The 25,569-nt window shown below is 40.6% G+C and overlaps 1 protein-coding gene across 2 annotated transcripts in view; it reads left to right on the top strand.

The window, feature by feature from the left end:
* The first annotated feature begins 1,834 nt into the window (after window positions 1-1,834).
* CFAP92 (cilia and flagella associated protein 92 (putative)) overlaps window positions 1,835-25,569 on the top strand; it is a 49,314-nt gene continuing 25,579 nt past the window's right edge. Inside the window, exons 1-7 of one of the 2 annotated variants that reach the window (XM_058170023.1) lie at window positions 1,835-1,988; window positions 5,556-5,824; window positions 6,979-7,172; window positions 8,746-8,808; window positions 10,864-11,068; window positions 11,630-11,755; window positions 15,092-15,203. In XM_058170023.1, the coding sequence (XP_058026006.1) occupies window positions 5,557-5,824; window positions 6,979-7,172; window positions 8,746-8,808; window positions 10,864-11,068; window positions 11,630-11,755; window positions 15,092-15,203 (968 nt within the window). In that variant the 5' untranslated portion in view covers window positions 1,835-1,988; window position 5,556. Of the gene's footprint in view, window positions 1,989-5,555; window positions 5,829-6,978; window positions 7,173-8,745; window positions 8,809-10,863; window positions 11,069-11,629; window positions 11,756-15,091; window positions 15,204-25,569 lie in introns of those variants that run through there. The other variant, XM_058170024.1, reaches the window with a different exon arrangement.

Below are 25,569 nucleotides of genomic sequence, written 5' to 3'. Positions count from 1 at the left end.
GGCTGTGTGGCCAACACCAATAAATATTTTGTGGTATATACGTCAGTGGTTAGTTTCACTTACCTTTGCTACCGGTTCGCTCCCTCACGCTTCTGTATTTGACTTCTGGGCGGGTGGGCAGAACCTCCTGCTGCTGTTACCGGGAGCAACCCACCACTGATATAAGTACAACTTCTTATAAAGTCTGCTATCTCTTACAAATATCGTAGTAATCCCTGGTTATTGCAATGCATTAGATTATAAAGGAAAGTTTCTTAATTATATCTGCACTTTTGGGGTGGCCTCTCAGGGATGTGTGCTAGATCCTCATCTTGATTACCTTCAGTCTCAGTTTGATTTTCAGTGCTTCCCCTCCACTGGGATGGTACATTTAATATATTGTATATCTTAATTAATTAATCCTACCCTCAAAACGACGCTATAGAGCACTGCACACCAGAACAACTAGACACAAGAACAGTTTTTTCTCGAAGGCCATCACTCTGCTAAACAAATAATTCTCTCAACACTGTCAGACTATTTACTGAATCTGCACTACTATTAATCGTTTCATAGTTCCCATCACCAATCTCTTTCCACTTATGACTGTATGACTATAACTTGTTGCTGGCAATCCTTATGATTTATATTGATATATTGACCATCAATTGTGTTGTAAATGTTGCACCTTGATGAACATATCTTTTCTTTTATGTACACTGAGAGCATATGCACCAAGACAAATTCCTTGTGTGTCCAATCACACTTGGCCAATAAAAAAAATTCTATTCTATTCTATTCTATTAATTACATCTATTTTATTATCTGGATTTTAATTTATTTTTATTTGGTCAGAAAATTTGGGACAGTAAGTAAGTAAATAAGCTTTATCTGGTTTTGCTTTTGCATACACAATGAACCCAGTCTTTAAATCATGGTTTATGACTTGGCTTGTGTGAATTGATTGGTTCTTTCAATAAGCTATGGTTAAGGAAATATGGATTAGTGCCCTGGAAATGTGTTGAGGCCTGAAAAAGGCTGCATTTGATCTTGAAGCTATTTTCTGTGTTTCCCCCTAGCTGTAGAGAAACTAGATATGGAGTAGAAGCTGGTTGAAGTTTATTTGTGGGCTAAGTGAAAGAGTGGGATGAAGTGATTGGCAGATTTAAAAAATGCCTACTTTTAGTTAAATGTCTACTTTGTTGTAAGAGAAAGTTGGATTCTAGAGAGCACTTCTCTTTTGGGGCTTACTTACATCTTCTGATTTACGGGGCAAGTTATAAGACTTGGTCTTTAAGTGCTGAGGTTGGTTATTTGCAAAATGGGGTGTTCAGTGACTAGCCTTGTCCTTTGCAAATGCTATTTTGTGACCTGCTTGCTCCAATGGATGGCACCGCACAACCGTTAGTAACTCCAAAAGGAACCGCCCGCCGCCAAAGGCTTGAGAACCCCGCAATAATAACACAGAAAATCCCAGAATACGAATCTCGGAATTCGAGTACACGTCATAAAGCTACATGCTGTACGTTAGAAGGCTCCACCCGAGTTGCAGATTTCCCCCCCCTCCCCGCCTAGCGGCGTTGGAAACGCGTTCGTTGCACGTGGGCTGACTGGCAGGCCCCCCTCACAAAGCGAGGCCACGTAGGTTATTCGGAGCATGTACAGGTGTTGACGGTGTTGTTCTTAGCGACGATCCCGTTGCCAGCCTTTGCTTCCGAGTCTCTGGATCCCTGCCCGGTTGTCCCAGTAGAACTTCTCGCGGGGGTGGGAAAAATAGACGCCGTAACTTCTGCCGTCTCTCCTCGCTGTCGGGTTGTGTGAAAAGCCACTAGCATTGCGGGTGGAGCAGCAAATTCTGTTCCCGCGGCGTCCCAGCGCCAAGCTCAACACACCGGTTGCGAGGGCAACTTCTAGCAGCGAAAGGGGCCGAGCGGGATTCTTTTGGAGAGGCGGAAGAAGCTCGGATCCCGAACAATTTTGTTTTTGTTGCTAGGCGCTGCGCCGGTTAAGTGAGTTTCCCGGCGAGGTTTGTTGGGTGTGGACGGGCTCCCTCCCCCGGCCCGAGTAAATCCTGTGGGTGGCCCTGGAAATTATTTTGTTGGGGTGGAGGAATTGCTGACTTGCTACTTGGATTTGTGGAGTTGATCAATAGTGAGGCCGTATAACTCTATTGGCTTGCTGGAGGGTTAGATTCGGGACTCTATTCTTCTGAAGCGGCTGCTCCTCTGGTTGCCCGATACAACAGGTAGTAGTAGTAGTAACACTGAGCGATCTTCGGAAGCTAAGCAAAATCAACTCCGGTGATCTATCAATCCATTGATGAAATGGAGCAGGGCACGCTGTTGTCTAGAAGGGCAGAATGGCAATGGCAATGGCAAATGACCTGTCTTCCTTTGCCAAGAAAACCGTGTTTTTGCCCTTGTAGTCCCTACAAGGACAAGCTACTCTCGAGGGCATCTTTTCCTTTTATCCTCCCTATTTGGATGGAGGGTGTCATGCTTGATGTGACCAAAACATAGAAGAACAGAGTCGGAAGGGACCCTGGAAATCTTCTAGTCCAGGGGTCTCCAACCTTGGTCCCTTTAAGACTTGTGGACTTCAGCTTTGCTGGCTGAGGGACTCTGGGAGTTGAAGCCCACAAATCTTAAAGGGACCAAGGTTGGAGACCCCTGTTCTAGTCTAACTCCCTGCTCAAGCAGGAGACCCTGTACCGTCTCAGTCTGCCCAGCTGGTGGGACTTTATGGAAGCAGCAAGTTTCCAGTGGCCCCAGGCCTGGAGGGTGTTATGTTTACATGCTCAACCTTTTTTCTTTAAATTGCTTCACAAGCCTGCATAAAAATTGCAGCCCAAATAGGTGCAGGCTTCTTTATTTAAACGGTTCATAGCTAGTTGTCACATTCTCATTTTTGAAAATATATGTTTAATCTGGGAGATTTGTCTTTGCCAAACAGACCCACGGTCTCTGGAGGTAACCATATTCATGCTGTCATGCCTTACATTGCTCACTCCCTGATTTGTATTTGAATTCCACAATTCCAGCCAAACATTGTTTTATTTTTATATAAAAACAAAAAAAATCTTTGTTATAATTCTGATCCTGTTTTTTCTGGTGATTTAACTGCATAAACTAGAGACTATACAGATCTTAATATTTCATATTAGTTGCTGTACCAAACAAGAATGAGAATCCTTTAATATTATTTTATGAAAAACATTTCAAATAATATTTTGAAGCAGCTTAAAATATTTTAAAACCTAATTAAAAACAGTGTTAAAACAATTGAAACATAAACATTAAAAGCAATTAGGAACAAATAATAGTACTAATCTCTGCCATTCAAATAGTGACTACATCACATTGCTGGAAATTTTCTCATGAACTACACCAATCTGTGTATGCTGATGAAGATAGAAACAAATCTGTTTAATTAATGTGGTAGAAATGTCTTTTGGCCTGATGTTTTAGTAAAATGATGTAATTAAACATGATCCAGGATTAACACTCATTTTTATAATGGTTCAAAGATCTCTAATTTTAGTTAAAAATAACAAACTTTGGGAAGTCTCTTGTAGGCTGCACAATGCATTGCTATCTTGAGAAACTTTAGCAAGCATGTAGGTTGAGAAGGTGAAGTTTAATTAGACATTCTAATACAACTGATTAGAAAGACATGCTTTTAAATTACTGTAATATTCTAAAGGCTAATTAAATCCAATTTACCTTGTTTATGTATGATTTATACTTACCAAGATTACCCGAGGGAACTATTTGGTTTCATCTAGAAGAGTTTCCTATCTGATTTTATGTCCGTTTGCAATCTTAGAGGACTTTCCTTTAAGCAAAGAAACGCTTTGTCTTTACATTGTCTAATCTTTATAAATACAAGCCTTAGATAATAAGATAAACAATTTGAGGTATCCTGGTAAAAATATTCATAATAAGTTATAGTACCAGGTTAGTAAAGTGGTTACTGATTCCAAAATGACTGTTTACAAATTGATTTGTTTTTTTTTTTAAATAGGAGGAAGAACTTTTCTGTGGACTAAACCAGCATAATACTGAACTGCAGCTTGAAATCATATTTACAAACATAATAAAACAGCTGTTCAAAAATTTCTCCTCACTCATTATACTGTACAGATTTTTGCAATACCGTAGTCATTTCTCTATGTAAGCAGATAGCATATTCTATAGGGAATATAGAGAAAAAGGGGAAAGTGTGCATGTAGATATATATTAGTCGGGGAAAGAAAACATGTATGCTCCTGCTCATTTAAATTAATGAGACTGTTTACTAATGGGTCATTGATTTCAAAGTTAATCTCATTTATCTTTCTCTGCATTTTATCCATTATTCTCATAGCTTTCTAGTTTGATTCACCGGAGTGTAGTTTGGATAATGACAGCTCGGCTTTTTATCATATTAAAATATGCTTTTCTTCCTTGAACACACAGTTGAAATCCAAGTTCGTGTTTGTAGCAGTGTGGCATATGTGCATCTGCTTGTTCTTCTTGCCTTAAGAAATAATTTGAAATGAAAAGTTTCATTTCCTAATCCCTGGATAGGCTTTGTGTGGTTAAAGCTGTATTTTTAATCTTCTATCCAGTCATCGTCTTGAATACTAAATGTAACAACATATGGCAGCTTTCTGTCTCTGTGGTTCCTGATACATCAGGAATGCTTGAATGGAAACTTGCTTGTTTATGTGCATTGCTATTGTTGGTTTGGATTGCTTGATTATAGGTGTCAGTTCATCATATGTCCCTTTGTGGTTGTCTTCTCTTGTCTTTGCACCTTTTGGCCACCTTGCTTAGTACTGATAGAAAATTTATCATGCAAAGCATATGTCAAGACTGGCACGCCTATATGTGGCATTAAGAAAGAATAACTTACAGTTACTCAGGATTGCCAACTAAACTAAATGTATGCAGTACATCTTCTTTTCAGCATTAGCCTCTCTCTCAAAGTGGTTTTCAGGCTGTCTCTCTACTGTAGTTCATCAAGGTTGCCTTATGATGTTCTTTTATAGCAGGTATGGGGGACCTGCAACTTTGCAGTCTTAATCTTGAATGAGTCTGCTCTTCTTACCTTCTGTAGTAACAGCAGCCAGGCTTAATCTTAAAGTGTCAATAGGTAAGGCTGTTTCCCAGTGGCTGAATGTCTTCTAATAAACTTGGCTATAAGCCTGACAAGGAATTTACAAAGAAATGATTTTTTTAACCTGATTTGTTAATAGCCTACGATAAAAACCACCAATGACTGCTTTGCAACCAGAGAAAAAAACACTTTGCTATTTTAAAATTATGTTTGTATTATATATGCGTGGAACAACTCCATTTTGTTCAAGAATGATTCAGGCCCAGAATAAAACAATTGTTCTTATTCTGGTTATGTAACAATAGATTGTGTGTTTGTCAGAAAGGGACATACAAAGAAAGTTTTTCCAACTTCTCTTTGTGGAGAGTTTTAGTAGAGCGTAGGTTGCTTACTTTATTTTTACAGTAATTAATTTTAGAAAGAAAAGCACAGATCAGAAGAAATTAGAATTATTAATAGTTGGGTTTCTGTTCTAGGATGGCAAGTAAACAACTAGATCCTGAGGGAGAAAATGAGGAGGAAGAGGCACCTGAGGCAGATTTCAATGAAACACAATATTCAGGAAGCAGCTATGTAACCGAAAGTCCAGAAATGTGTGGTGGTGGTGGCGGAGGCGGTGGTCATCCCACTCCTATAGATGAACATTTAGCATCTGTTCACTCAATGAGAAGCCAAGAACTTAATTTTCATCATCTGGTTACCTGCACATTCTCGGTTTCATTGGCTGTTCCACTAACTCTTCCAAGTAGGTAAATGGCATTGTAAGTTCTTTTTCTTTTGAGTATGTCATAGGGGGTTTACAGAGTACTGCATAGGAGACTGAGTATAGGAAGGATCTTACATCTTTGTCATTATATTTAAATAACTCTATCCTATACCAAGTTCATGTTATAAATCCCATCCATTGTGGATCTTTGGGATCCAAAGATGTGAAAATTGTATTGATTCTGTTTCAGCACAATTTAACTTCATGTAAAACACTGATATAGATGAAGGCGGTACAGTAGATATGGATAAATGTCACATGCTACATTGGATTTTTCGCAGTCTCTGATGTTTGGTATATTATTATTATTATTATTATTATTATTATTATTATTATTATTATTATTATTATTATTATTATTATTATTATTATTATTATTATTATTATTATTATTATTATTATTATTATTATTTCACTGTCATTGTACGTATATACACAGTATACCCATACAACGAAATTCACATAACACCCAGAGATCAGGCCCAACACACATAATATCCCCAAACACCCCCCACCACCACAAATTCCCCACCTTAAAACCACCCAAACATCCACACAACAGACCAAGTAATGCTGTCCAACAGCTCACTGATGGTGGCCCTTTAGTTCATTGTTGAGTGCAATAATAGCTCTGGGATAAAAACTATTCAGAAGACGTGTGGTCCGAGTTTTAATTAAATGTTTGTTTGAATGTGGAAACAATGTCCAGCTATATTTATAGCTATATCTAACACAGCACATCCTAGGGATTCTATAGCTATTTCTGGAAAAAGTGAGATGACTGTTGAACTGCTTGTTCAGCATCTGATATTGGTTCTGTTTGGAAGGCTGAATGGAGGTTGGATATTTATTTAACATCTTTTGGTAATTTTATCTAGTAAGTATGCATAAATTTACAAACATTTAATTAAAGCTATGAGACAACTAATTATTATTGTATTTTCTTTACAATATTTGTGGCTTTGGAATATAAGCTACACAGATTAATTCATATATTCAATTAGGACAAAGTAAATATGTTAAGATTATACTTTTGTAGGTAAAATGTGAATCTTGGAGATTCTTAATAGAACAAAACAATTTACACTCTCACTGTCCCTATTTCGTTTTCTATTTTATTTATTTATTTTCAGCAAATAAACCTTGGCAGTCCTCTAAACCAGAGATACAGAGATCTGGATCTAAAGCAAAAGAAGGATTTATTCCAAAAATGCATCGTTTTTATCATATGGAATATTTTCTTCTACCAGATGATATTGAACCTCGAAAATTAGATTTGGTATTGTTTGGTCCAGTGGCTAAATTATTTCTGGATACAGAATCTAAGGTAAAAAAAATATAAAACTATTTTTTTTGCTATTACTTAAATAATCATAATACATTTCTGAAGTTTGTAAGTACTGCATTGCAGTTTATCACCAATCTTGTTAAATATTGGAGAAATGAAATTCAATAATTGGAAAGCTAAATTAGACCACAAAATGCTTTCCAAGGGATGTGCCAGGTAAAGTGCTTAAGACATGAATGATTCTTATCATGTCATTCTGACCCAGCACGCTGTGATACTCTTCATAGAGATGAGACAGGAGCGACTATGGTATCTTCTGAAACCTCTCTACATTCTGCATCAGGTTCTAGACCTGCATTTGTCCCCAGGACAAATGAACATTACTAAAATGACTTGGAGCTTCTTTCATATAGGTAGTCCTCGACTTACAGCCACAATTGTGGAATCTAAACTCTGCTAAAGATGTTACCTAGCCTGGTAACGAAACATTCGGAAACCAACCCACAAGCTCGGAGAACGAACCTTCACCTTCACACTGACAAATATTTTGAAGGCAGATAAAAATAAAACTTGTTTCATTGCTGCTTCTGCAATTCACATTGTTGTCCGGAGGAATTAATTATATGTCCTTCTAGTTGTGATGAAAGAAATAACATGCATGTAGTGATATCATAATGCAAATCCTATCCTTTCATAGCTGTCCCAATGTTAGATGGAAATACACAAGTCACAATGTTCATATATGGTGCATATTTCATTATTTGGCCTTGAAAATGCTAGTGGCTGAAGTACCAAATAGCTTATGAATGAATAGAAAGTAAAAATTGTATTTGTATATTTTTCTTTATGTAAAAGGAGAGTTAAGGCTCTAGGAGAGGGATGGATAGTTAGCGTATTCTAGCTTATGATTGTTAGGTGTTATACCCTGTATTTTGCTCTGGGAAGTCTGGGGCGGAACAGGGGGACTGGGTGGAGGTGGGAGGTGGGAGTGGGAGGAGAGAGGGAGAGGGGAGGTATTTGTGGAAATTTTCTATAAAACCTTTTAATTAAAAAAAAGAAAAGAAAATGCTAGTGGCTGTGCTTAGTTTACTTTCAGAATAGACATCGAACTAAGTAAGCCAAATACAAACTCTAGTTTCTTATTGGGATTATGACTTTTGGTCTTAACTGTAACCTTTGTTGCAATCTACAATTACATGCCTTGAAAACCTTACCAGTAAATTGACTTACTCTATTATACACACATATTTGCAGTTGAGCTTGGATGACAAAATAGAAGTTTGTTGGCAAAGGAGAATTGTAAGTTGATACCATGATTTGGTGATCCATGTAGTTCCTGATAATTTTAACAACTTGTTTGCCCACTCAAGGTTTTTTAAAATCAATGGTTCTAACTTAAAGTGCTATAAAATCTACATAGCATTATTTTAATAGTTAAAATATTGATTTAAAATATTAGAAAAATAGGATCAATAGCATATTAATAGATCAAATTCTGAAATTTATAGAATGAAATAGTCTATTTTGTCTTTTTCATTAGTCTGTTTTTGTTTTGTTTTTTGTCATAGCTTTTTCCTCCTTTCCTTTCTTACTTCTGTTGTCATTTTGTTAGCCAGGGACTCCAAAGGACAACGAACGAAGCAAAGTAAAAAAGCCATCCACGCTGAATATTTCAGTAAGTGCAGATAACATTCTGGGGAACGAATAACAATAAATAATGTACGAAACCTAGGATGGATGACATTAATTTTATTTTTCTGTGCTCATGCATCGTGGTATGCTAGAAACTTACTGTGGGGTTTCAACTTGACAGCAGGTATGCTTTGATTCAGTAGTTTTATTTAGTGATATTTCCATGGGTGCTAAAGTTGAATAAGTACACATGATGGTGAAGTCTATATTTCGAATAATTTTAGTCTAGAAATTCAGTGATGTGAGGGACAAAAAAGCAGTATCTATAATGATCATCACTTGTTAATGATGCCTTAGTTTACCTTTATTATGGTACCTACCGGCAAGACTTTGTACCAGGTACAGACTTCTGCCTGCTATGTTTTCCAACAATATTTTTCTTCAAGAAGGCTAGATCAGAGGTCTTCAAACTTGGCAGCTTTGAGACTTGTGGACTTCAACTCCCAGAATTCTCCAGCCAGCTATGCTGGCTGGAGAATTCTGGGAGTTGAAGTCCACAAGTCTCAAAGCTGCCAAGTTTGGGGACCCCTGGACTAGATGAATAAATAGAATTCCTCCATGTTCCTCCATTAAAGGAGGTACATTATATAAGGAGCACCCAAACCTTACATCAACATGCAGCATTTTGTAGCACCAAATGAAGAGCCATGGTGGCGCAGTGGTTAGAATGCAGTATTGCAGGCTAATTCTGCCAACTGCCAGAAGTTTGATCCTGACTGGCTCAAGGTTGACTCAGCCTTCCATCCTACCAAGGTCAGTAAAATGAGGACCAAGATTGTTGGGGGCAATATGCTGACTCTGTAAACCACTTAGAACGGGCTTCAGTATGAAGTAGTATATAAGTGCTATTGCTATCTGACTTTTTGTTTTTGCATTTGGGATGTTAAGGCAACTACAGCTTTTCAGTTGCTTTTTTTTTTTAAATCCCTGCATGACCATACAAGTAGTCCTCAACTTACAACAGTTCATTTAGTGACCATTCAAAGTAATAATGGCACTGAAAAAAGTGATCATTATGATCATTTTTCGCACTTATGACTGTTGCGGCATCCCCATTGTCATGCGATCGAAATTCAGATGCTTCGCAACTGGCATGTATTTATGACAGTTGCAACCTTCTGATAAGCAAACTCAATGGGGCAGCCAATTTCCTTAACAACCATGTCACTAATTTAAACAACAGCAGTGATTTACTTAAGAAAGGTCATAAAACAGGGCAAAACTCTGTCTTGTTTGGCAACATAAATTTCGGGCTCAGTTGTGGTCATAAGTTGAGGACTAATTGTACAGCAGGCAAAAGGGATTTTTTAATAATATCCAGTTTATATTTCATTTTGTGGGAAAGAACTACTGCTCAGTGAAGAGAGAACATCATCTGAACATACAAGTTTTGGGTTCAACTCTTGGCTTTTGAAACTAAAAGGAATTTTCCACTATTATATAGGAGAGCTACTGCCATTCAAAGTAGTTAGTAATGGCCTTGATGTGCTAATATGCTGGCCTGCTATAAAATGTTTCTCTGTCTATATCGAGTTTACTTATTTGTTGTTAGTTGCGAAGTCGTGTCTGACCCATCGCGACCCCATGGACAACGTTCCTCCAGGCCTTCCTGTCCTTTACCATCCTCTGGAGTCCATTTAAACTCATGCCTACTGCTTCAGTGACTCCGTCCAGCCACCTCGTTCTCTGTCGTCCCCTTCTTCTTTTGCCCTCAATCTTTCCCAGCATTAGGCTCTTATACTATTATACTTATACTGTTACACTTATACTGTTAGGGAAATCTGCCTGAATTTAAAGTTTGATTACATTGAATGTATTTGGTTTGAGTTTAAAAGGTTTCAGCCATTATTACTTTTAAAAAGATTCTTTATACATGTGTGTCATAATTTTATGACTTTCAGCTGATGGCCAGAGGGGAGAAGACATATTTTTAGTCGTTCACTGATTTGTCTTTCTAGTGCTTTAAAAGCATATTCTTTAATTGTGACCTGGAAAATATTGTTGATAATGTATTGTTTCAGTAGTATTTTTTTAATAGGTAGTGAAACCATGGCTTGAAAATGACCAGATATGGATTTCGTGGAACCACAGCATTGAAATTGATGTTACCAATGAATTTCTAATAAAGCTAAGAGGACACAGCATAAAATTAAGGTTATGGGATCTCAAGGAAAAGGTTTGTTCAAAAGCCAGGTTTTGTAAACTAAAGAGTAACCTATTAACAGATCAAGGAGAATTTGAAGGTAAGGACATTTAAGACATCGCTGCTCTTGGGTCAATTTCTGGTCATATAATACAATTAACATTTTTGATTTTAACCTTACTACAGTCTTCAGTTATATATACCTGACTGTGGAAGAAACTGATAAATGTTATGCCTTTTAATGGAATGTTTTTAGTTGGAGTGCAACCAGACTTCTGATATTTTGCCACTATAAACACAGTTCTAAAGTTTGTAGTTACTTTATTAAAGTTAGCTAAATCTTCATCCAAACCAACTGAAGTAAAATCTTCTCCATCAGCTATTATCCAGGTTTCTTTAAAGACTTCCTAAGAGACTAAAAGATTTACAGAATGGTTATTTTGATCTTGATATTTCTGTCCTACATATAATTGTTAAACGTATACAACAAGTATACAACAATATCTGTTTCCTGTTTAGTAAAGTCTTTGGATTGATATCACAAAGTTGTCAGCATAACTCCTGTTTACTTACCCATCTTATTTTCTCTTAATAATATAAGCACATAGTAAACAAATTGTTAGCTGTGAATGTAACTTTGTACTGCTTTTTTCTATTCAAGGTAATGTCAAGAGTATGGTTTTATATCAGAGAGAATTCTTACAATATAATGAAGCCAAACCCAGTGTTACAAAGGTTAAACCAGTAGCACCCTTTGTGCGAAAACAGACAGCAGATGCTTTGTCAGGTAAGATAGTGTGAACATAAGGCTCCATTATATTATATATACAAGTACTTTGATATATACCACAACAATGAGCTTCAGCTGTGATCTTATTTCATGCTCTACTGTTCCTGTGGTAACAGTTAATGTAAAATGCAGCAATTAATTGTTTGCCTGTTTTTCATTTCTCTCCTATATAAAAAATAATTCTGTTTTAATACAAGCACCATGTTACAATGAGATCTCATTAATTTCTAGAAGTTAGTTCTCAGTTTGGGTAAGATGCTTTAATGCAGAAGCTGTTTTACAAACTTGTTTGTCATGTACTAATTACATGCTGTTGGGTTTTGTCTCTCCTTCTGTCCAAATATGGTTCTGGCAAAGCTATTTAACTAAGCTTATAAATTTATGTGATTAGATGACGTTATAGGCTGGCTTTTTAAAAGTTTGTTCTCATTGATTTATGTAAGCCATTCTGATTTTAAAAAGGATGTACCGTATATACTCGAGTATAAGCCGAGTTTTTCAGCACATTTTTTGTGCTGAAAAACGTCCCCTCGGCTTATACTCGGGTCTATACGGCTTATACTCGAGTTTTGTTTTTTTTAAGCCCTCGCTTATACTCGAGTATATACGGCTTATACTCGAGTTTTTTCCTTTTTTCACATTTTGCGGACTGAAGCCCTGCCGGTGCAGTGAGAGGCGGGCGGGAGCCGCCAGCCTTCTCAGCTGAGGGAGGGAGGGTTTCCCCAACCGGTAGGTGCCTCATTTCCCACCCTCGGCTTATACTCGAGTCCCCAGTTTACCCCAGTTTTTGGGGTAAAATTGGGGACCTCGGCTTATACTCGGATCGGCTTATATTCGAGTATATACGGTACTTAAATTAATTCAAGTACTTCTCTTGCCTGACACTTATTTTCAAATTCAGAATATTTATATATTGTGAAAAAGCAATTGCCCTTTTTTCGTTCCCTTAAAATAAACTCATTAAGAGAACAGTTGATAAAAATGTGTTTTAGTTAAACAGATTTCAGCTTTTTTAACCCTACAAATGTATCCATTCAGTTGCTGTTTGAAGAACACGGCTAATTTTCATTGGGTCATTGCCTTTTTGCTGAATATAGTACCCTCTATTTCCATGATGGCGAACCTATGGCATGTGTGCCAGAGGTGGCACTCAGAGCCCTCTCTGCTGGCATGTGTGCCGTCGCCCCAGGTCAGATCTCCGTGGCGTTTCTTTCGTGAGCTTCTGTTTCCCTGCAAATGAGGAAACAGAAGCTCATGAAATAAAAAGATCTTACCTCTTGCTGTGGTGCCGGTGTTGGGTTGCCCTGCCTCCCGCCAGCCAGCTGGTTTTCACGTCTGTGCTGTGCATGCGCACATGTCCGTGCATGCATGCCTGCTTGTCTGCACATGTTCACACTTGCGCATGTTCTCGCGTGCGCACCTTTCAATTTGGACATGAGTGCGAGCGCAGTTTGGGCACGGTGTCTAAAAGATTCACCATCACCGCTCTATTTCCTGCTTAAAATTGTGCTATTATTTTGGTGTGATACATGAAACTTGGATATAAATACTTCTTAAATTGATGAATTTCTTAGATATTACATTAAGTTATAATTTTCCAATCACCCGTTATATTCCACAACCCCCATTTAAACTGTTCATTGAGCAAAGACATTTGCCATAGTGGGTGAAATCATGTCAGCAGATTTTTGTCTTCTCCTTTCCTCTGAAAATTTGCTTTGGAAATTTGGAAATTTCTGGAGCTGAAAGGAAAGGGCATTCTTCCTTCCAAGATAGGCCAGTAAAACTAGGCTGTGTCTGAGTCCGTGAACTCAGTGAACTCTATCCATGAAACCCTGTCATTGAATTTCAGTCAAAATTCCAAACTGATTCTCAAGAAGATTAGACAAAAGGCCCACTATGAGACAGGCGTCTGTTTCAATCCATAGAATCCAAGAAACTGAAAGTTAAGAATGTCAATTAGACATTCAATTAGATCTGGAACTCTGTTTTGGGTTTCAGTGCAAGCAGTCCCTAATAACATCCAGTGAAGATAGAAGATCCTTAGCAACAATTGTTCATGTTGCTTAGTTTCACTCAGCAGCCACTCAGGAACCTTTTGGATGCCGTGAACCCTCTTCAAGGGTAGTGTCTACAGTAGTCCAGAAAAGAATTTCGCTGAGAGATTGTCAGCTTTTATTGGGTGTTTCCCAATGTTTGGAGCCCATTGTATAGTTCTTTGAGGTGCTGTGTCTTTATTTTTGTTTGCTCTTATTGTATTTTTTCGTGAGAGAAATCACAACGCTTTCTCCAGATGGGTCTATTAATTTATCACACTTATTAATTCAAGGAGACAAGTCTAGAATGATACACTAGTTCAGTTATGGGACAGGGCTGTGCAGAATTTTGAATTCAAAGTGAAATTGCTTCAGACCATACAGGAAATGCTGTACAACTCTACAGGCTAAACTTAAATATATTAATTCTCTTTGTGATTCCATAGTTTTCTGGTTATTCCTCTGCCTTTTTTCTTATACGTCTCTTTATGCAATGTCACAGAAGCTAAAAATACAACTGAAGAAAAAAGAATACTGTAGAACCTCTGGTCACGAACGCTTCTGACCATGACTAAATTGGGTTCCTACCAAATTTTTTTCCCCCACAGCCTATTTCCCCTTCCACACCATTTTTTTTTTGTAAGTGCCAAATTTCCAGAATTAGGTTTGGGTCACGACCAAATCGGGTTGCAACCAAAGTTATGGAATGAATTATGGTCATGACCAGAGGTTCTACTGTATCTGGAGTCTCACAAAGCCTCATGGAACACAGAACCTTTAAGATTTGACTGTATTGAGACATTTTGGCTACTTTGAGGGTTTTAAAAAAAATAAAATGGAGGTTGCTGATTACTTTCTATTGGTATCATATATCTGATTATGCGTACAGATGCTGTGTTCCCGACTCTTGCTTTATTCCAAATATTTTAAAGCAAGGAGTATAGTTTTAATTTTGGGTTAATATTATGCCATTTTGCATTACAAATTTCTTAGAATTCTTAGAATTCTAAGCCAATATCTTTGTGAGAGGATGGGTGGTGGCTGAGGGAAACTAGTCATTTCCATTTTTAGAGTGCCTATAGTGCAGTATCCATCTACATTTTTTCTATATTTAAAAAACTGCTGCTCAATTATTGGTATTCAAATCTTACTCCAACTGAACTTGGGAAGATATCCCATTCAACTTACTGAGATTTATTCATGAAAAGGCACGTTTTGTATTGTGTTGTGTATGTTTACTTAGTTTACTAATCAGTCATCAGTCCCTTACAATATATTACTGGTCTTCCTACTTCAGCTTTGAGCAAGCGCATGGAAAATGGATCCGGGGCTAGTGATCAAAAATACTCTCGGAAATTTAGTTTTACACAGCCTCCTGCAAAACCTGATGAATTGAACCGTTCACTGAGGTAAGTCTGCAGGATGTTCAAATATTAGAATAACTTCTGATTGATTGTGACACAGATTTACTGTGCATCTTTCAATAAAATTTAAAATAGCTCTTTTCTTCCACTTCTGATGCTATGGGCATGCTTCATTTTTAGTTAAGTGAAAGAGGAGTCTTAGCATGACACCTTTTGAACTTCTGCAGACAAATAACAATGTAAGTGTTGGTGACATTGCCTTTTTATCTATTCTCTGCTGCTATTCAGTTTAGAGAGAACTAAAGGTGAAATCTGTCTGACATCATACAGCAGATAGATCTGGGTGTTCCAGCCAACTTTCAGTTTGGAAACCTTTTATATTCACAAACTATTCAGCCTTATTTTCCCACCACATTGTAGAAACTTTTCTTTGGCTTGTTTCAGTGCCTTACTACTAGATGGAGGTTCAGACTCCATGCACTGAGAGATGCTGTCTCTGCAGTTAGAATGAACCTGGGACTCTATTGCAAACATTTTTTTGCTGTCCTTTCTACACCAATTTATGTGCAGACATTTCTTTGCTGTCTAACAACAATGAGCAATGGGGTTGCCGTGGTGGTGCTTTGGGAGGGCAGGTGGACATATTCATTATAGTTGTCACCTGCAGACATCCGCCTGCCTTCCTGAAGCACCACTGCGGCAAACAAAACAACCCCATTGCTCCATGGCTCTTCCTACAGCCAAAGGCGCCCAGCCATGCGTGCCCTTTCCTCAAATGGGCTGTGCATGGGGCGCTTGGAGAGCAAGTGAGCAAGAGAGTTCTCCAACCTCTGTTTTTGTGCGTGCATGTGTATGTGTGAGGAGGGAGGGAGTGAACTGAAGCCGAGCCATCCAAACTTCTGGCAGAGGTAGGGGCGGCTCCTGAACAGCCCTGAATCTGCCAGCTCCGCCTGACCTATTCCCTGAGTCTCGCCGTTCTTGCCCTCACCCCTACCCCCACCCCACTCAAGCAGTGGCATTTCTTCTCTGTTTCTCTCTGGATGCTGGTGTGGGCACCATGGATGCAACTTCAGCTGACAGGAAGCTACAGCAGGGGGAAGAAACAGCCCGGGGTTCCCGCCACCTGTTGCTTCGGCCCACCTGCACTGCCACTCCCCCTTGCACCATTATCTCATTCCAGCCGGCGAGGGCTGTACTGCAGTTACAAATTGCCCGAACCTCCCTCAGCAGTGGAGATTTACAGCCCCACCATGAGCTGCCTGGCCAGTCCCATCTTCCAGAGCTCTAGTCACAGGACTGGCCATTGCTTATCCGGGAGCAGCTCCTCCACCCGGGTGCACCGCGGACCACCAACATTTTCTCATGGACCACCAGTGATCCGCAGACCACCGGTTGGGGATCACTGACCTATTCCATCCCCACCCCCTTTACCTGATAATTTTCTGTATTTCAGCATCTTAAGACAGTTTGCTTCAAGGTCATTTCTTCAACAGGAGCCCTCCTTGTGCCAGTTAGAGCTGACTTTTTAAGAATATCAGGAAGCTTCAGCTAATGCAGAATGCGGTAGTGTGCATGGTTACTGTACTCCAAGAATTGAATACATTACACTTCTGCTCCACAAGCTGCATTAGTTGTCGATGCGCTTGGTGAGCCATGGTGGTGGTTGTGCCTCGCCCGCCCTCCTCTCCTCAGCCGGGCCCCTCCCATCTCCTGCTATCTGAGCCAGAGACTGATAGTGAAGAAGAATGGTCTGGCATGCCTCCAGCCCCCAGCCCTGGCACCATGCCCGGACAGACTGAGCAAACAAACCTCCCTACAGCGTGTGAGCACGAAGCCAGCCACGAGCTAGAATTGCCGGCAGCTAAGCAGGAGGACGAAAAGACACAGTGGACAGATCCCCGCTTCCGGAGAATGGAGAGGCGACGTCAGCAAAAGGAAGGGAGGGGCAGGCCTGGATAAGTGCTGAGTCATGGAGCCACACCCCATGGCCTATATAAAGGATCTGCTTTTTGGCATTCCTTGAGTCAGGCAAAGTCTCATCTGGTTGCTGAAGTCACACCTTGGATTCCTGCCTGCCCTGAGAACTCTGACAGGAATTTGGCAAAGCTGCAGAGGCTTTGTGGCTACACTTGATACATACTTCCCAGACCCGGCTGTCAGAGGAGGAGTGGGATACGACAGTGGTGCAGTGGTTAGAATGCAGTACTACAAGCTACTTCTGCTGACTGCCAGCTTCCAGCAGTTTGGCAGTTCGAATATCACCAGGCTTAAGGTTGACTCAGCCTTCAATCCTTCCGAAGTTGGTAAAATGAGGACCCAGATTGTTGGGGGCAATATGCTGACTCTGTAAAGCGCTTAAAGAGGGCTGTAAAGCACTGTGAAGTGGTATATGTCTTAAGTGCTATTGCTTCCAGATCCAATCCAAGCTGCTGGCTTTTACCTTTAAAGTTATACATGACATGGGACCAAGTTATTTCTGGTCTGCCTCTCCCATCTCACCCATTCTAGCAGGAATGGCATGTTATGAGTCCTATTAGCCAGGGAGTTTTGTTGGGTGGGACTTAGGAGGAAAGCTTTTTCTGCTGTGGCTCCACACTTTGGAAAAGCCTTCCTCCAAGGTAAGTCTGGGACCAACCCGGTTGGTCTTCCAGAAGACCTTCAAGAAATGGTTTTATTAACTGGCCTGAATCCCATGATAAGCGGGAGCCTGCTAAGAAGGTTACATAATAGTTACCTCTTTGTTTCAGGTGCATCTTTTTTTGCGATTTTGGTTGTTTTTATCTTTTAAATTAGTTTTGGTCGTATTTTTAATTGGTTTGTATCTATTTGGATTGTTTTATTGTGTATGCGACCCAAAGTTCTTATGTGAGATGAGCAGCTATATAAAAGTAATTAATTGTGACATTTTCTCTCAGTTTGCTGTCTGCTCTCCTGAAAGCCACTCATCTCCATTCAAAAAGTTGTAGGTACATGGTATTTTGCACTTATTTGGCGCCTGTTGACTTTATGTTTTTTTTTAATTTGCATGCTGATCAGATCATGGATAGATTGCAGAATTATTAAAACAAAAATAAAAAAGACATAATATATGAATAAGCAGTCCAGATATAATAATGGAGATTCAGGGGAAGGCATGGCAGTGTAGATATCTGTATGAAGGTGGAGTCAATGACTGCGGCAAAGACCAAAGTAATTTACCAAACCAGTACACTGGTTCTTCAGAACCTGTCTGGATAAGAGGAGGGACAATCACCCATAGGTCCTCTAGAGGGCTGCTCCTTGTGTGGAGACAACAGGACAAGGGTCTTCCCCAGATTTGAGCACTGGGTTTAGGTATCTTACTTTCAACCACAAGTGAAAATTTTTAAGGGCACTGCATTTGCAAGCCTCACTTTTTAATCACTTTTGGAAATTTCCTATTAACTCTCTTATCCGAGTGTGGGTTGTTAGGGAGAATGTGTTCTGGTATTTTTGTTTCCTTATCTGTTTCATTGTATTTTTTGAATTGTGTGTAAATGTGTCTGTTTGCCTGAATGCCAAGTTTCCAGGAATTCCCTGGTGTTTTTTGAATATAGCTTTGTCTAGGATGGTCACGTTTCTCAGTTAAAATTAATGTTGTGACATTGAGTGTTTATCATGTCTTCTGATTGATTGATGTTCATGGATGCGCTCTGCTAGCCTTCTGCACGTCCAGCTGTTATATAGTGGCTATTAAGAATCCTTATGCTTATATTGTAGATGATTTCTTTTTTTCTTGTGCTACTGGGTCCTTTGGTTTACTTAAGATGTTTTGGAGGGCTTTAGTTGTAATAATCTGCTGGATGTTTCTGAGATGTTTTTGATATATGGCAGTGTTGTTGTTTTCATAGCTTTCATAGATAAAAATCAATAAAATTTAGTATTTATTTATTTATTTATTTGATCATATTTATATACCGCCCTATCTCCCGAAGGACTCAGGGCGGTTTACAGGCACTTAAAAACACATAAATACAATATAAAAGCAATTAAAAAACTTATTCTAAAAGCCCGATAATTAAAAAATATAGACATAAAACCCAATTTAAAACCCATAAATTTAAAATCTAACTCAGTCCTGCGCAATTAAATAAGTATGTTTTAAGCCCAAGGCGGAAGGTCCAAGGTCGGAAAGCTGACGAAGTCCGGGGTAGTTCGTTCCAGAGGGTGGGAGCCCCCACAGAGAAGGCCCTTCCCCTGGGCGTCGCCAGACGACATTGCCTCGCTGACGGCACCCTGAGGAGTCCCTCTCTGTGAGAGCGCACGGGTCGGTGAGAGGTATTCGGTAGCAGTAGGCGGTCCCGTAAATAACCCGGCCCTATGCCATGGAGCGCTTTAAAGGTGGTCACCAAAACCTTGAAGCGCACCCGGAAGGCCACAGGTAGCCAGTGCAGTCTGCGCAGGATAGGTGTTATGCGGGAGCCACGGGGGGCTCCATCTATCACCCGCGCAGCCGCATTCTGGACTAACTGTAGCCTACATGGAGCCCCATGTAGAGAGCATTGCAGTAATCCAGGCGAGACGTCACGAGTGCGTGAGTGACCGTGCATAGGGCATCCCGGTCCAGAAAGGGGCGCAACTGGCGTACCAGGCGAACCTGGTAGAACGCTCTCCTGGAGACGGCCGTCAAATGATCTTCTAGAGACAGCCGTTCATCCAGGAGGACGCCTAAGTTGCGGACCCTTTCCATCGGGGCCAATGACTCGCCACCGATGGTCAGCCGCGGATTTAGCTGACTGTACCGGGATGCCGGCATCCACAGCCACTCTGTCTTGGAGGGATTGAGCTTGAGCCTGTTTCTCCCCATCCAGACCCGTACGGCCTCCAGACACCGGGACAGCACTTCGATAGCTTCGTTGGGGTGGTCCGGTGTGGAAAAGTACAGCTGGGTGTCATCCGCATACAGCTGGTACTTCACACCGAAACCACTGATGATCTCACCCAGCGGCTTCATGTAGATGTTAAACAGAAAGGGCGAGAGGATCGACCCCTGCGGCACCCCACAAGTGAGGCGCCTCGGGGCTGACCTCTGCCCCCCTGTCAACACCGACTGCGACCGGTCGGAGAGATAGGAGGAGAACCACCGATAAACGGTGCCTCCCACTCCCAATCCCTCCAATCGGTGCAGCAGGATACCATGGTCGATGGTATCGAAAGCCGCTGAGAGGTCTAATAGGACCAGGGCAGAGGAACAACCCCTATCCCTGGCCCTCCAGAGATATAGTAGACATAGAACACTATAAATAAAACATCTATGAGCTAAAACAGAAAGAACAGCAGTTTCTACAGACTCTTGAAATAGCTATTTCCCTTTAAGTCAATTTCCCTTTACTCTGGAAATTTCCGTCAGTTATTTCTGAGATGGTTGAAAAGATGTTAAACCATTTCATATCTTGGTCATCAGATTATACTTCTCATTTTGAAATAAAAGAGATTGGGGGATCTTGAACTTCTGGAAATAGATTATTGCAAGCTGCTAAAATTGTGTTTTTTTGAGAAAATAATATTGACACTTGTTGCTGTTTTAAGATTTCTTGATTTACTACATTTCTTATTTTAAACAGAGCTTAATTTCCTATTTTGTAGGTCAGATACATGTTTCTTAGTCATATACTTGCATTTTTCCTAATGTATCTATTTTCCTTCCATTTTTCCACCAGCAAGGTAACAACCCATTCCCACATGTTAACTGTTCATAATAACTATAATAAAAGTAGTACAATCCTAAAATTCCATTTTTGCAGATATGTTATAAGTTAATGTTGCCAAAGAAATAAACTTAAAACAATCCTTGGCAAATAATTTGGATGATGTGGGTTTGACATTTCGGAAAATCTGACAGTAATAAGATTTGTTGCCAAAGGGAACAGCTTCTTTTATCACACTTGAATTGCAAGTGATGCTATGCCAGTCAGTGTAGAAATGTGTCTTCATTACTGCAAACGAATTTTCTTCCATAGTTATTCTGAGCTGAGTTAACTCCTATTTAAAATAATTCAATCGCTCTTGAGCTATTAATGATGTTCTTGAAGTGTCAGAGACTCTAGCTTTATCATTATTAGCCATTATCAAATGACTGATATAGATAGAAATCAGAGGAGGGTTAGTTACTAACCTGTCATATGTATTTATACCTCACATCTATAAAATTCCAAGAATGATTTTTTTGTGTGGTTTCTTTTAGAATAAGGAAACCAGAACTCATTGCCTCCTGCTTTCTAGTCTGCCTTAACCATTAAACTAAACTGGCATGTTGATAGAAGCTGTTCATTTACCAGTGCCCGCAAATGTGTGACACACACTCTAACTCTTATTGCTAGAAATTCTTAAATTGTCTAGTTGATTAGAATATACTGCCAAATGTTCTGTTCTGGAGCGTCTCCTGAGAGCCATAGTCATGCATAGACTTGGAGTGGCTGTTTCTGTAGAGAGTAAGGAAGATGACCTTGACAGCGATAGGCATGATTCTGTTACTATTTATAAATAGTAGTCTTAGCTTGGTGTGGAATTGATTTATTGGTTTGTTTTACATGTGGGGCTGACATCAATCTTGCATGTACAGTGTTTTACCATCACTACCACCCCAATACTCACGTGGATTAAAGTACCACATGAGTCTTTTGTGCATTCTTTCTCTTGTTTTGGACTTAAGCCACGTTTTTTTTCCTTGTAGGTTTATTAAACGATTTGGCCTATTTCTCTCGAGGTCATGTTCCTTACTTTCTACAATTTCATAATCCCCTTGAGTGTTTTCAGCATTCACAGACGTCTAGTAAATTTGACAGTCTCCAAGTCTGCTTTGCTATGCTGAGGGTGAGCTTATAGAAGTTGTAGTTTTTTATATAGAGAAAAGAGATCAGGGAAAGAGAGAAGACGAGTCTACACATTTCTCTTCCCAAATTGTGTTCACGAGAATTATCTGAGCTAGTCTGTCCTGCATTAACTGCCTCAAGGTAGTTACTAGGTTATAGGATTTGTTTTTGTCATACCTGGAGAAAAACAAGGATCTCCAGAAATAATCTTTTAAAGCAGCAGATAGCCTTTTTCTTCTACGTTTATAGAAAAGCCAAAGAGCAATTAGTAACAGCAAAATCATACTTTTATGTCAATTTTTTTAGAAAAAGCTAGATATTTGGAATTAAACATTACAAATTGAAAAGAGAAACAAGAAGAAACAAAAAATACTTGAAATTTCAAGACATCATGAAAGAATGCAATAGAACCATGATGGTGAGCCTATGGCACGTGTGCCAGAGGTGGCACGCAGCGCCGTCTCTGATGGCACGTGAGCCATTGCCTCAGTTCAGCTCCGCTGCACATGCACACGTGCCTTCTACCAGCCAGCTGGTCTTCAGGTCTGCCACGCATGTACGGGGGGGCATAGCTTGGGGGGGCACATGCGCATGCATGGGGGGGGGTACATGTGCAGGGGCTGCGTGCACATTGCATTTTGGGAGTTTGTGCATTTGCATTTGGGGGTTTGCATTTTGGGGGTTTGAGCCTTGGACACGGTGCGGAAAAGATTAGCCATCACTGGAATAGAACAGTAAAATGTGTCTGTCTTTTTATGATAATCAAACTCTTTATTTGTCATGAATATAAAAATCATGCAATTGATAAACAAAAAATTAAATGGCAGAGAATCTTATTTTCTGATCTTCCTTCTCCACCAGTGTAGAACTAGCTTGAAGGCTGAGCATTGACAGATATTATTGAGCCAGCCTATAGCATCTGCTTTGCACATGTCTTTCCAGGAATACATACCTTGCTTGCATTCAGCCTAAGAATACCTGGGGTGAGCTTGGCAGGTATGGAAGATGCAGACTAGTCACGTCTCTGTCATTCATTTTTTCCTTGGATTCCAGCAAATATCTTAGTAGAGTTGTAACAGAGAGAGTGCTGCGTTCCATGGGTTCCTTTGTCTGCAATTAATAGACGATGTGTTTCCAAAGAACCTTGCAGTACATTTAAACTTTGCAGCCACAAAGTTCATCAGTTCTACGTTATAACCTGAACACTTGACTATTTTTGTCATTATTGAATTCATTTTCAGTTACTAATACAAAATGAAGCCATCAATGGCATGATTTCCCCCCCTATTTGTATCTAACATTACATGCAGATAATGAAATACAGGCAATTTAAGCATACCATTTCTATTCTGACTAAAGATTAATTGCATTTGCTTTTCAAATTGTTCTGGTTCTTTTTATTTAAGAATCGAAAGGACTGTTTAAGTACAAGAAATTAGATTTTGAATTCTAAAATTGAGGTTGAGGATGGGGAAGAGGCCTACACTGGAACATTCTCTTCAGTTTTTTTTCTATCACCAAATGTGTTTATGTTTGGGCCCTTTTGCTCCGCTCACATTCACAGCACTGCTTTATCATCACTACAACTGTCCCTGATATTGTTGGCTTAAGCAGAATAACAGAGTTGGAAGGGACCTTGGATGTCTTCTAGTCCAACCGTCTGCTCTGGCAAGAAATCCTATACCCGTGATGATGAACCTATGGCATGCATGTTGGAAGTGGCACTGGATGGCTGCTCTTCTGGTTTCTGGCGCTCCCGTGCATGAAGACCAGCTAGTCGGCGCACTGGAACCCGGAAGAGCAATGGGCAACGGCTCGCGTGGCCAAAGACCCGGAGAGGGGATCCCAGTGGTTGCTTCTTAGGGGAGCAGAACTGTCGACCAGGATGGGCAGGCCAAGGCTTCCCTCCCTCCCCACCCAAGTGGGCTTCTTGTGTAGCTCCAGCCCTCCAGCACATAGCACCAATGCGCGTCCACAGTCCGGAGTGCCTCAGGCGCATGGGGCAGCGTGGCAGCGTTTGCTGGCTGGGCGGCTGACCGCCCTATCCTTTACTCCTGCTGCAGGCAAGGGGGCGGCGGCGGTTCTTGCACTGCCACTTGCGGCTGGGATGCTAGAGCATCCAGGAGGAGGAGGAGTCACCGTTGGGGAGTTGAGCTGCCCCAGGAGGGCCAGAGAAGAGCGCAGTTCCTCATGCATGGAGATGCTGCTGAGGGCCTGGCTTGCTGGTGGGGGAGCAGCTGCGGCGGCCAGCCGGCCACTCTTGCTGCTCCCCTGTGGCTGCCGCTGCTGCTCTTTGGGGTGATGGGGCTGCACAGGAGCTGACTCCCCATGGGAGAAACATCTGTCCAACACCGGAGTAAGAGGTGCGGTCCCTTGGCAGAAGTTGCAGGAGTGGGGAGGGCTGCACTGGCTGGTTCTTGGTGGCAGGCTGGTGGGGGAGCGCTTCATTGACACTCTTCTGGTTTCCGGTGTGTGTATGTGCACTGAATAGGTGATCTTCGCGTGTGCATGCGCGCCCAAAACCAGATGGCCCGCTGGAAACAGGAAGATCATCTTTCTGGCATGTGCATGTGTGCAGGGCGGCTGCTCTTCTGGTTTCTGGCACTCGTGCTGAAAAGGTTTGCCAACACTGCCCTATACCATTTCAGAAAAATCATTGCTAGCCATTTCAACTTTGCCGTGTTTGCGTTTCATAATGAAGAAAGAAATCTGGGGAAGCAGGAAGATTTAGGATGGCTTCTAGAATTATTCTAGTTTCTTGAACATAGCTCTGTGCTAGATTACCTGATTGGGAAGGGAAGCAGAATGGGGCTTAGAAGGAAGAGCAAGTGAGATCCTGTGTTGTGCCCTATTTACCTTTCTCATATGGCTGCATGGGGACAATTTTTTCAGGATTTTGTCTCCACATAGCCTCTAGCCAGAGTAACTCCATTTTCAACACAACTTTCCTTTTATCGGGTTCTCTTCCCCATGCCACATTTTATCTAATTGTGATTGGTTTTCAAAGCATTTTCCTGTTGAAAGACAGATCGGCAGGCGGAGAGAAACCTGGGTCTCTTCATCATTTCTTTCCAACATTCCCTTGGCAGGGAAAGAATAAAAAAGCAAGCTTGGATCACCATAAGTACAGTGGAGAAGGATGGGAGAGGACTTGAAGTGACAGGGAGTCCCAGGGATAGGGAGGATGGATTAGGTAAGAATTCCTACTAGAACTAAGTGCCTTGCCCTGCATCCTGGAGCAAGTACTAGAAAAACGTTCTCGTGTTTTCCTGGGATTGAAAACTGAGCTGATTGTCATCTGTAGTCAATTGGCTCAGCTTTCACAGAGTTCTCAAAGTACCACAATATTGTTAGAACATGCCGGATGGTGCAGCCCTTGTGTGACAACCTTCCATATGGCCTTATACAAGCAGTTGGACATTCGTCAGTTCTTGGCGTAAGTTTAGCAAATGTTTATTTCACAAATGGGTTTTTTTTTTAAACTAATAGGCTGTCCTGCAGGTTCTGCTGTGGGTTTTGCAACAGCTGCAAGACTTGGCAATGTTTTGGTGAGGGGGAAAAAAGCGTTTCAGTTACAGTCT

Source organism: Ahaetulla prasina, chromosome 2 (genome assembly GCF_028640845.1).
Source record: "Ahaetulla prasina isolate Xishuangbanna chromosome 2, ASM2864084v1, whole genome shotgun sequence".
Classification (NCBI taxonomy): Eukaryota; Metazoa; Chordata; class Lepidosauria; order Squamata; family Colubridae; genus Ahaetulla; species Ahaetulla prasina.
This window is presented reverse-complemented; position numbering and strand designations above follow the sequence as displayed.